The sequence below is a fragment of the Lampetra planeri genome, chromosome 10 (assembly GCF_965212315.1).
Source record: "Lampetra planeri chromosome 10, kcLamPlan1.2.h2, whole genome shotgun sequence".
NCBI classification, from domain to species: Eukaryota; Metazoa; Chordata; class Hyperoartia; order Petromyzontiformes; family Petromyzontidae; genus Lampetra; species Lampetra planeri.
In genome coordinates, this window is record NC_136116.1 from 6706696 (window position 1) to 6719150 (window position 12455).

At 49.0% G+C, this 12455-nt stretch overlaps 1 protein-coding gene across 1 annotated transcript in view; it reads right to left on the bottom strand.

Moving 5' to 3' along the window:
* Positions 1-305: 305 nt before the first annotated feature.
* Positions 306-12455, bottom strand: part of LOC144720931 (serine/threonine-protein kinase DCLK3-like) — a 51599-nt gene continuing 39449 nt past the window's right edge. Inside the window, exons 3-5 of the mRNA XM_078598107.1 lie at positions 9648-9780; positions 5699-5866; positions 306-2074 (exon numbers count right to left, since the gene is read on the bottom strand). Coding sequence (XP_078454233.1) covers positions 1818-2074; positions 5699-5866; positions 9648-9780 — 558 coding nt within the window. The 3' untranslated portion in view covers positions 306-1817. The remainder of the gene's footprint in view (positions 2075-5698; positions 5867-9647; positions 9781-12455) is intronic.

The following is a 12455-nucleotide window of genomic DNA, read 5'->3' on the forward strand; positions in this document are numbered from 1 at the left end:
ATACTATAATTTTTAAAACTTTGCGCGTCCATCATTCATTTGGGTTCGGCAACTTAATTATATTCGGGTTCATTATTCATAGAACCCTAACGCATTCTATAAACCCATCTCTTGGCTTGGACCTGAATGAGGGAATCCTGAATCAAATGTACAATGTTAAATAAACTTGAATTACAAATCATAGTCGGCGAGCGGGTGTGTGGATGAAGTGGTTTGGGGTCGTAGTGGCGGAGCGAGAGTGGAAGATTCCGGAAGCAGGCGGCGGACCCACAACATTAGAGCCCCCCCCCCCCCCCCCCCCCGTGGCTACGCTACTCACAGCCGTGCGCGTCTCTTACAAACACGTTTGTTCATTTCAGTTTTTTTTTGCGTTATCGAGAATCGTATTCAAGATCGGCTTTGCCCCACATTTCGGATTGCCTCACAATAAAAGTCCAACCCTGTGCATGCGTGCGTGTCTCCGTGTCTGTTCAAATGAACCAGGAGGTGACCGATGAACCCTGTCCACCGAGCACGTTGCAACGCGCCACGCGGTTTGAAGATTCGCTCGCGAGGCTGTCGGTTCGATCGTTAACTAAAACTGAACTGGATTCCGATCATCGACACCACGATTTTGGCAAATTGATCATAGATTTAGCGAAAACTACAATTGAACAAAATGATAATCGATTAAAAACCCTGCTAATACAAAAGCCACACGGACGAGATGAGGTTTTTTTTTTTCTTAACGTCTGCAGAAAGATTTCAGCGCTCAGCAACCGCAGGTGCGAAACGTTTTCTTTCCTTTCAATGGAAATGTCTCTTCGTGAGGAGTGCTGGGCACATTGGCGAATTAAGCCCGGTGAATAGGCATTCTGCACGTGTGCAAATGCACACTGGAGGAATTACACCTTGCCATTTGTAAGTTAACGAACATTTTGGTGCTGATGGGTGTGAATCCAATGCTGGCCAAGGGCCACGTTAGCGCGGGCAGATTTCCGTCTTGGCGGACCGAAATGGGGGAAGAAAACAAAACACCTCGAGCAATGCAGCAGCCTCGAACGGCCCTCCGCCAACAATTGAGATGTCGCGCCCGACATCTTTAAAAAGTGTGAGTTAAAATTAGCGACTGTTTTATGGTAAATAGGGAAGTTTTTCTTAAACGTTGTGTGGGCTGGACTAGATTTTCAGCAATTGTTGTGGAGCGATGCTGCAATTGCAGGGTATATAATTATTATCATTAATTGCGCATGGTTAACACAGCACAAAAGGAATTCCCTTACACAGACCAAAAAAGATTGAGGTTTCCATACCCAGGGCTTAATTTTTCACTGAATTCCGTCCGGGTCGCAGGTAGACTGGAGTTGGAGGCACGTGACTAGCAGCCACAGCCATTGTAAGGAGGGTATACTGCATGCGGTGTGCTGGGGAAAGAAAAAAAAATTCCGGATCAATGACCCAGACAGACCCAGCGAAATTAAGCCCTGTCCCACACCTCCAATTACCACTTTGAAGAAAAGATGTTTGCGGGAAAATGTTCCGTAAGCGCGTGGCCCCTAGGAATTCCAAGGCTGTGAGAAGCAGCACACATAGGGAGGTGTTTTTTTTTAAAGTGCTGGTGGTGGCAATGGATGGTGCTGTTAGTGATGTTGCTGGTGGCGCTGGTTCTTCTGCAGCTGCAACTGGGGGTGGCAGCGATCGGTAGGGGAACAACGGAGGAGGGGACGACTTTGATGAAGCAACGGGGCCCACTCTTCACGGCTCCACACGAGCCCCTCCCCACTCGTCGCGATCGGTGTACGTCTGCCACTGCCGCAGTAACAGCGCCGGCGGCGCGCTCACACGTCCGAGCTGACGGACGCGGGGCGCGTACGGTGCTGCTGGTGGTGCGGGTGCATCCTCTGGAACTGCTGCTGCTGGTGAGGACGCCGGCGGTCGGCGAAGTGCCTCTGGATGTTCATGGTGACCTCCCGGTGGAGGTCAGGGGCGTCTCCAGCGCCACCGCCTGTCACCCACGGGTGGTGCAGTGCCTGGCGCGCCGTGAAGCGCCGCTTGGTGTCGACCACCAGCATCCGGCTCACCAGGTCCTTGGCAGCTAAGAGCCAAGAGGAGGAGGGAGGAGGAGGAGACGGGAGGACCGACGAGAAGGAGGAAGTGCAGGAGGAGGAAGGGGGGGGGAAAGGGGGATGAAGGGGAGGAGCAGGAATGTGGAGAAGGAGACAGGGCTTGAGGAGGAGGGAGGACAGGATAGGGAGGAGGGAGGATGCAGGGTTGGAGGAAGAGGAGCACAAGGATTGGGAAGGAGGAGGAATTGAAAAAGGGGGAAGGATTAAATAATTTACAGTATATATACAATATTCCTGTCAATCCACTGCTGGATGAAGGCTGCTACCATACATCTGACTGCACAATTACATTAAAAAGGTTATTTATGTCGATACTGGGCCATGAGATGTACAAGTGGTATGATGACTCGAAAGTAAAATTCTCCTTTAAAAATCAAATGTGTTTTTCTGACACCCTGCCCACTATCGTGTGGGGCATTTCGAAAAATGCAAGCTGGTCTGAACATGTACCGCTCTTCCGTCAAAATGCTGTGCGGGTCGCGGGGGTTGTTTGACCATACTTCACCACGCTGGTCAATGCGTGTTGGTGAAGGCGCCAGATTTTGAAGTCGACGCATCGTGGACTACAACAATGGATTTTTGTGCAGTCCTCTGTTGTAGCAAAATAGCCTCAACTCGTCCCAAGAAATATACCATTGCAGTAAAACACCATGAAATAATAATGATGATGATGTGAGTGGGAGAGTGATATTCTACACATGGCGAAGCGATCACGTTATCTTCCTCTTTGGATCTCACAACTGAAGTGTGGAAACGTTCCAGGGGAAGTCGGCTTTATGGCACGTGACTCGCGGGAGGTGGAGTGATTCATGAATTGCCGCGATTTAATGCGAAAATTTCGATGCAAGAATCGATTTTCGTTCCTGTTGTTGTTTTTGTTTCATGAAGAGGTGAATGGCCGAGGTCGTCTCCGGCGGTTGCTGCAGAGGTGGCGCGGAGCCGCCACGCACGGCATAAAGATTCTAGCTTACGCGTGCGATTCGATGCACGCACCCTGCGAGTTTAAGAATCGACAGTAATTGATGACGTTCGTTTACCTTGTTGCACCCCCGAGCAGGTGCCGGTGGTGTATTTTTAAACAGTGTGCATTAAATCTTGACTTAAAGCTTTCGTGACTGCAGTAATTCATATTCTTTGGGTCTTTCGGTAAAGTAACGTAGATAGGTTCAAATTAATAAAAAATCACAACACAAGCGATCGTCCTCCCGATGACGATCGCTTGTGTTGTGATCGAAACATCGTAGTTTTTTGTTTATTTTATATTTATTATTTTTATACATTTAAACCTATCTTCGTGACTTTACCGAAAGACCCAAAGAATACAGCGTGCATTAAGTTCACGAAACAGAATGATGCACGTTTCACTTAGAGAGTAAACAATGTGATGGGGATATTGCGCAATTATTTTAATGGGTAAAGGTGCAGCCCTGCAATTGTCTTGCTCGTTGCGCTGCCAGCAGAAGGGCCTCCCTACAAAAGGGAAACTGTGGAGAGCCCCTCCTGATGATATTTTGGCCTACTTTTCAATGCTGGCCAGGCCATTTGGAAGAGGTCAGAGTATCCCCACTTCACTCCACAAAACATGACCTGCCCATCGACGACCACGTAGGATGTTGTCCTTCCCACGTACTTGCGATAAGCACGGTTGGTTATGCACGGTGCAAAAGAAGTTCAATATACATACACTGTCATTTATCTGTTTATTCAGGAAGTCCTCATCAAGACTTGACGCTCTTTTTCAGAAGGATCCTGCACTGGGATGTTTGACCAATTTCTGTTATATATATTTTTGCAGGTGGGAGAAAATGTGAATAACATCCACACACACAGGGCCACTCACATGTCCACACAGATGGTTCACAAATCCACTTGCTGTGGTGCCATCTTCTGGCCACATCGCAGGCCTGGCAGGATGGAGAGTCTCAGAGAATTGCCTGATCCACCAACGTTTGCCTCCAAAGTGCTGGATCACAGGCATCGTTCGCTACCGTTCCCTGCTCAGTAGACACCACGGCACAGGGCTGGGAATCCTGCAGCCCATGGGCCAGATGCGCTCTGCGACTTCATATCATGCAGCCCCCCATGGCCACATGAGGCCTACCGCTTCTAAACATCCCGCAAACGATATTTATCCATCACTGCAAGCGTCTTAGCCGCACCAATCGGATACTTATTTAAGTCTTGGTAACAACGATGCATTCCCAAGCGTAGTCACCTTTCGCCATTCAAGAAGTTCAAAGCAAATGGTCAATGGATGCGGTCCAAATGCCAAATGCTCTTTGAAAGTGCTCTTCGGTGGTCAGCAAGGAAGAGGTTTTCCCACACCATGCCCCTAAAAAAATACTCCGCGTTAGCATCACACCTTGACGATGTAGGACGAGATGCTTGTGGGCATCTGCAATTAGTTTGTCTCTGCGAGCATCGATCGGCGATGCTGGCGATGCCAACGCGTTAAGGCCCAGGGCATAAACAGCTGACCAAGCGTTCTGAGTGTCTGGGTCTCCCCCCCACCTCGCTAACGGAGTGAGTTACGACGTCACATTCCGACACGCATGCATTCCGCATTGACCACATCGGCGATCCTCCATTCTATTCGAGTCTGACATCGCTGTGTGATCCACCAGCGCGTCTTCAAAGCGCCGGATATCACAGTTGTGTGCCGCCATGCCCACCTCATTGCAGGCACCATCGCACAGGGGGGCGAGGAACCTCGAAGGCTACAGCCCTTGGCGCGGAGCTCTGCCACACGGCGCATTTAATGAAACTCCCTCAATCTCGCGTGAAATATGTGCAAGAGATGCGTGCGTGTGTTCCGGTAAGGAACGATCTGCATTGGTATGTTACCTTGGAGGCATTTGGAGTGCTAGTCTGCATGGGCATGGTTTTGGAAGAAATATACAACATATATCAATTACATTCAATCTCCTGTTCTGTAAGCACGTGAGAGGGAAGAGAAACAGAGTATACAGCAGGCGTTTATGACAATTTAAAAAAGGGTTAGAATGTGAAACCTTCGAACAAATCGCCCGAAATGCGCCTGGTTTTTTGACAGATTTCAAAAGCTAATCAGAAATTTTGAGCGGGCTCGTGTTTGGATGGGCGACCATTGTACGTAAAATAAGTGCTGTAGGCTGCTGCTACGGGGCTGCATTGTCAGCAGAGGGCACTGCAGCAAATCCATTATTGGACTGTACTTTGCTCCAATGTCTTATGCTCCCCACCTTCAACCCATAACGACCAGCGTGGTGAAGAACGCTCAGATAACCCCCATGTCCCGCATGGCGTTGGGAGACATGACGTTGATAACAGGACTGTACATAATAGCTCACCTTTTCCAAAAATTTCCACTCAAGCGTGGACAGGTTATGATCAAAATGCATTATGTTTTAAAGAAGCAGCTCTGCCTATTCTATAATGTGTATACCTCACGTCCATCCCATGACCCATTATCGCCACAAATTACCTGTTACAGAAAAATACACATCCGTGAAGACGTCCACGTAGAATGTCAACACAAAGAAAAGCCCAAATGGTGTGACTAGTCAGAGACACAGGCACGCACACGCACGCGCACGCACGAGGCCAACACTCACCCTCGGAGATGTGGTCCCAGTACGGAGACAAGAACGAGAACTCCCCGAGCTGGATGGTGTCGAAGAGCTCCTCCTGGTCTCGCTCCAGGCTTCGGAATGGCGGGAAGCCGCACAGCAAGATGTAGGTGATGACACCTGTCGCCCACATGTCCACCTCCAGCCCGTAGCCTGACCGCACAGTGGTGGAGACAGGGGAGGGAGAGAGGGGAGGGGAGGAAGGGAGGTAGGGAGGGGAGCGAGGGTTAAGCACACAAGCCGCTCATGGATTTACCTTTTCCACTGTTCACCCTATCCATGTTATGGCTGTGCAGAGCCAGATTGGCGCAGCTCAGGGCACAGTGGAGCTAACTAATCGGTGCCAACTACCTCGCCTGGTATACATGAGGTCGTGGGTTCGATTCCCGACCCTGACGCCTGTATATTTGGGGTTTGCATGTTCTCTCCATGGTCGTGTAAATTTTTCTCCGGGTCCTCTGGTGTTTCCCTACACATGTATATATATCTGTGTTTTAGAGTATTTGGCTGCTGTACATTTCCACATGATATAACACTTAGTTGAGATCTCAGGTGTGGCCAGGTCGCTTCTAAAAATAAAAAAAGTTGAGTTTAGTTTAGCTTTCCACTGTAGAAGCCGAGCCTTTCCGAATAAGCTAATCGTGACACGTCTCCACACGGTGTACCGAATAACGTCATACGCAATGAATGCATCATGAGCCCCGCACCTGGCCCTGCTTGGCCCCGAGCCAGATGCAAATTTTCTTGGGAGGCCAGCCTTTCCCGGGTTGGCTCTGGATTGGCACTTAAAATAACCAATGGAAAACCAGCAGTACCTTTAGGGCCCTAAGCTGGCTTGGCTCAGATGTGTCAGTGAGAAATGGGTAGTTGAGGTGTCAGCAAACTCTGACTCACCTTTACAACTACAGTTGGCACGGGCACGTGATTATAAACCAAGTAATTGCCTACAACCAGGGCTTAATTTCAACTGGGTCGGTTCAGCTCGGTAACCCAAATAATATATTTTTCGCACCCAGCACACCACATCCAATATAGCCTGCATATGACCAATTCATCCTGAATGCCCCCGATCGTAACATCATATCCTGGAATTTAAGCGAAGTTGGAGCCTGCTCATTACTGGAATGGGGGACTGCTTCAGAGAACGAAGCTTTTGTTAGCTTGGGATACGATGCGGTCTGGGAATGGCAGCACTGAAACGGATTCTGTGTGGAGCTCTGTGTGTTACTTCCTAGTTAACCCTTCGTACTCTGGTTTCCTCCCACAAGCAAAACACTCAAAGATGGAATTGGGCAAACATTTCAAAACCGGGTGCTCTGCTGAAAAAAAAGACTTGGGGCTTTCCTGGGTACATGTATCATTATTAATTATATATTCATCATTTTCATTGCAGAGGCAATTTGTCTCGGTTAAATTCATCATGAGACCAGTGCTTTTGATGCCACTGCACATTGCCATTGCTTCTTTTATTACACCGGATAATCCAGTCCAAATTCAACCTCCAAAGCAAGATGCAATAATGCACCAGTGTTGAGTTGTCATCAAAATGGCTGCGGTTATGAATACGACACCACTACCATGCATTCCCATTATTCAATTAACCCATCCGCACGCGTTAGCCGAGATTGAAAACCCCAATGCGGTAGATGTCCCCCCCCCCCCCGCCTCCCCCCAGAAACAGCCGCTGGTTAACGGAATGAATGCCGTGGAAAACGCTGGAAGGGTGGCTCATAGGTTTGCTGCGAAGGAGGCTGCGTGCATGGACTCCTGGCGGATGAATCCGTGGCTCCACAGGGGGCTCACACCAGCTAACGACGGCATCGGCAGCCGCGCTCACCACGGACACGACATTCACTCTCGAGTGTTGAAGTTTTCTGGGACGAGCACTAAAAACTGGACACGGTAAAATCCACGTCATGAGCAGTCAACTCTGGCGTGTGAACAATTTCGCTTTCAGCACCCCTTGCTCTACCACTGGAAGCACCACCTCCGTAGGGGTGAGTGGGGAGGTTGGAGTTGAAAGCTTGAGAATCGCACCCTATTATGTTTATGTAATTTGCTTTTGTTATGATTATTCGGGGTGGTTTTAAAAGCAATTGTTCAGGTCATTCTGTGCCTGTGAGCATGTGACATTCTGCAGCTGTGTACAGAAGCGTGCGTGCGGTGAGCTGGCATGTGTATGTGTGAGACGGAATGTATTCGTGTGTCTGCATGTCTTTGGGGAGCAGTGGCACAGTTGGTAGTGCACTGCGCTACGATCCCGGCGCCCTAAGTTCGATTCCCGCTCACAACCAATTCTGTTCTATTTAGGAATGATATAGCACCCTTTCCAGGTCGATTTACAATGCAAAACGACGGGGGTACACAAAGACACAAAGGGGCAAAAGGCGGGCAACAGGTGGGGTGGAGCGGTTATCAGCGAGGGAGGTGATGGAAGGGATGGAGGGACAGGGGCTGGGAATGGAGCTGCTGATGTTGCAGGGGTAGGGAAGGAGGAATACGGTGCAGTGTGATGGTGAATGAGGGTGACAGACGGGTGCAACATGGATGAGAGGCAACATGGATGAGAGGCAGCGGGGTGTGTGGCACATGCGTGAAGTGGTAAGATAGATAGGTGCTGTGGCTGGGCATGGATGAAGGTAGGTGAAGGGTGGTAGGGGCAGAGGTCTGGTGGCCGGATAGCTGAGCTGATTGAGGAGCACAGCGGAGGGCTGGCGGAGAGATGCGGTTAGGTGCACTTAGACGTGGGAGCCGGGTCAGGAAATAGGGTCGTAGGAAGAAGAGGACCGGGGGACTGCGAGTGGGTTAGAGACGTGGGAAGGAACCGGTCGGGGTGGAGGCAGTGGAAGAGAAAAAGCAACAGAGAAGAGAAAGGAGCTGAGGGCAGAGTGGAGGGTGAGAGTCCGACGTGGAGAGGGAGTTCGTTCCGGTGGAACAGGGGCAAGAAGAGAGAAGGAACGGAAGCGAGACTGGGCACAAGGAGGTGAAGGAACAGTGAGAAAAAGTGAATGTTGAGACCGGAGGGGTCGTGAAGGGACGTATAAATAAATGGGAGAAGAAACGTAGGGGGTGGGCGAGACAGTGCAAAGCTTTGAATACTCGGGTGAGGAATTTAAAAAGACGGCGGTGATCGACAGGAAGCCAGTGAAGTTGTTGAAGGAGAGGAGAGCAGTGAGACGTGTATGGAAGTTTAATCTTGATTTGAGGCTTTCGTGGCTGCAGGAATCCATACTCTTTGGTTCTTTCGGTTTAATTCACGTAAATAGAAAATTGAAATTTCTTTCACCTGATGACGATCGCTTGTTGTTGCGATCGAAACGTCGTGATCTATTATTTTTGTTAAATTTTTATTTTCTAACTACGTGACTTTACCGAAAGAATCAAAGAGTATGTGTATGGAAGGTTGGGCAGAGTGGCAAATATTCGATCAGGGCCTGGGTCTCCGCTGGTGCGATGCGTTAAAACACAAGCGTTGGGGAGGCAAAGGCGGGCAGGCAAGGTGATGGCCACCCACCTCCCTCGTGTGCCAGCCTTCAGAGGTACTCGCTAACTGTTAACGGCTCTGTCATTGTGCGAGTCGTCATGTGTGTATGTATGTATGTAGGGGAATTGAAAAATAGCAGTTAGCATGCTGCGCTACGAACCCGGCGACCCGAGTTCACTTCCTCCTCACGGCCACCACCACCGGTGACGATTATCTGAACTAGTCATTGGCCTCCCCTAGGTCGACTCAGCCTCAAACGAGTACCTGGTGCGGTGTGTAAAAAAACATCGCCACTGGGGCGACAAAGCCGGGCCAGGAGTGGTGCTGGCAACCCACCCCCTCGCGTGCCACGCCGGCCTTCACAGGTGCTCTCTAACAGCACTTGCCCCGACAGTCTGTCACAGGCTACACGGGGGATCTTTGTCTTTGTGTGCGTAGGAGCATGAGTACCTGTCTCGGCCAGGATTTCCGGCGCCACGTACGTCGGTGTCCCGCACACAGTGTAGATGGGGCCCCTCACCTCCATCGCCAACCCAAAGTCGCCCAGCTTCAGCATGGTGCTGCCGTCCAGCTTGCGCTGCATCTGCAAAGACAACAAACATTCCCCGTGGAGCCTTGACAGCACTTGGGGGCAAGTGCTGTTCGCGAGTGGCACCTATGAAGGCCGACACAAGGCACCCGAGGGGGTGGATGGCCAGCACCAAGCCCGGCTGCCTTTGTCTCCCCGGGTTGCGATGTGTACACATCGCACCAGGTATTCATTTGAGGCTGAGTCGACCTAAGAGAGGCCCAGGACCAATTCAGATATTCGTCACTTGATATCGGTGGCCGTGAGCGGGAATCGAACTCGGATGGCCGGGTTCGTAGTGCAGTGCGCTAACCACTGCATCTGCACACACACACACACAGGTCACATTTGCAGCAAGCGTCTCTCTAAAATAAACACTCGTCCGTTTCCCAACGACATTTCAATTGTGCCATTGGACTTCATGTCACGAGATGAAACTTCTATTGGGGAACTCTCGCAGAGACGTGCATCGCTCCGCGTGACAAAATGGCCTGCAGAGGGAGGTATCACAGAACAGCTTCTGAGATTCCTTCACGTGGCATCTCATCTTATCCTTCATAGGGGGCGCTGAACTTTCCCTCGTGCCCTCCTTCAGAGATATATAGTTTTTTGACCCCTCACATTAACATAACCTTCTCTGGCCTACATGCGGAGGCCCACCGTTTTGAATCCCTCACGTTAACATAAGCTCCTCCGCCCATGCTGCTGACACTTGGGCTACGCCCATTTTAAACCTCTAAAAACAGTTTGCCTTTAGAGGCAAACCCATCTTTTTTCTCCACCTGATGACGACCGCTTGTGTTGCGATCGAAACGGCATAGTTTTTATTTTTATGAACCTATCTACGTGACTTTACCGAAAGACCCAAAGAATGGAAATATTAATCGCAATGTAGTCAAGATTTTATTCATATATATTTACGGGAAAAACCTTGCCCAACGTGGATTTATGAAACGCGTGTTTCGGCTCCACACGGTTTGACGCTGAAAAGTATTTCTGCGAGAGTGCTGCATCCATTGGAAGGCGTGAACGAAGTCTTTTTTATCTTGATAATGTAAACACACTCAACACGCCGAAGCACAACAGAACGCCGCAAATGTTCACACATTGCCGCATGCATGTAGCCGTCCACTCGTGGAGGCCTGAAAGTCAGACGGACGTCTACATGGCGAACCATTAACGTTCAAGTGACAGCGTCAGCGGCGAATGTTGGGCTGATCATTCGGTGTTAGGGGGCGAGCGTTGGTCGCGAGCACCCCGGCATGGGAAGAGTAATAGAGACGGGGGTCTTGCGTTGAGGTTAAATTGAAAACTAAATAGGGTGTACACACAAGAGATGGAGAACCACTCAGAATCCTGTAGTACAATAACACGGGTGGAAATTATGTTGAATTAATTCAATAGAAGCAGACGGTGTGAACATTTAGATCCCACTAACGCAACCATATTTTTCCGGTGTCATTTGTCGAACGGCATTTTCCAGGAATGTAACTCCCCCCCCCCCCATCTGGCGAGGTCTGTGCCTGTAATCTCAGAGATTAAATGTAGCCAAAGTGAGTGGAAAACCCAAATGTAACATGTTTTTTTTCTCTGCACGGTCATTGATGACTGAGCTAAGGCCATCAACCCCCACACACTCAGAACCCAGTTTAATGACAGGTGGCCAAAACAGAGATTCCAAAGCAGGTTATTAACAGTGGTGGTTCAATGCTATCATCTCCAAGCCAATTCATTGAAATAGCAGCCAACATTACCATTGAAGGGCTTGTCTGACACCATGTGAGAGCCCACCGACATTCGCGACATATAATTTTAAAGAAGGCATTTTTTTCATTAATTTGGGAAAGAGCCATTTATAAATCGTGGGGGTTTTAATTCCAACACGCACTGTCTTGTGATTCATAATGATGCCTCTTCGGTAACCCCCTTTAGAAATTGTACGGATATTTGGAGAATGGGGCTCTCATCAGGTCCACTCAGAACGGGTCCGGTGTCTCATGCGCTGAGAACTAAGTTCCCGGCGGCAGCGCGCTGTTGCAAAGGTTCGTTATTCGAATCCGGCAGACCTCCCTAATTATTACTGTGAGCGTACTGACGATGCAATACGCGCCATCCCCTTGACGGTGGACGTCAGGAGATCCTGTGACGTCGTTTGAAATGAGCAGCTCATTGTGTGGCTGGTGTCACGGTCCAAATTTGCCAAATTCGAAAATGTACCCACAAATGTTCTTGATCGGGATTACACATAACAACATCACCCCCTACTATGAATCTTCTGCAGGTCACGTATGGGAAACAGCACCTTCGCAATAGCCGTGCACTACGAGAATGGCGTGAATATCAAATATATTAAATTATAACCACCTATAAAGCATCCCTATTATTTTACTGCTTACTTTACAAACTTGGTTGTCTAGGCTGTAGAGTGTTTTTGGCCCGCATTAAAAATTTGCGACGTTACTAATGTCTTACAAATGGATAATTGACAATCTGTAACCTGAACTTAAAGATTTACCAGCATGATTAACTAATCTATTACAAATAAAGTGATGGTCTTTGAAAGGCCCGATTATGCCTTTGGCTTTACAACATTAATCTAAGTCTTTCTGAACAATCAATTTGTTCCATAATAAAAATAATAATAATGCATTTTCACTTTAACGCCTTAACCACTTAATCAGCACAATATA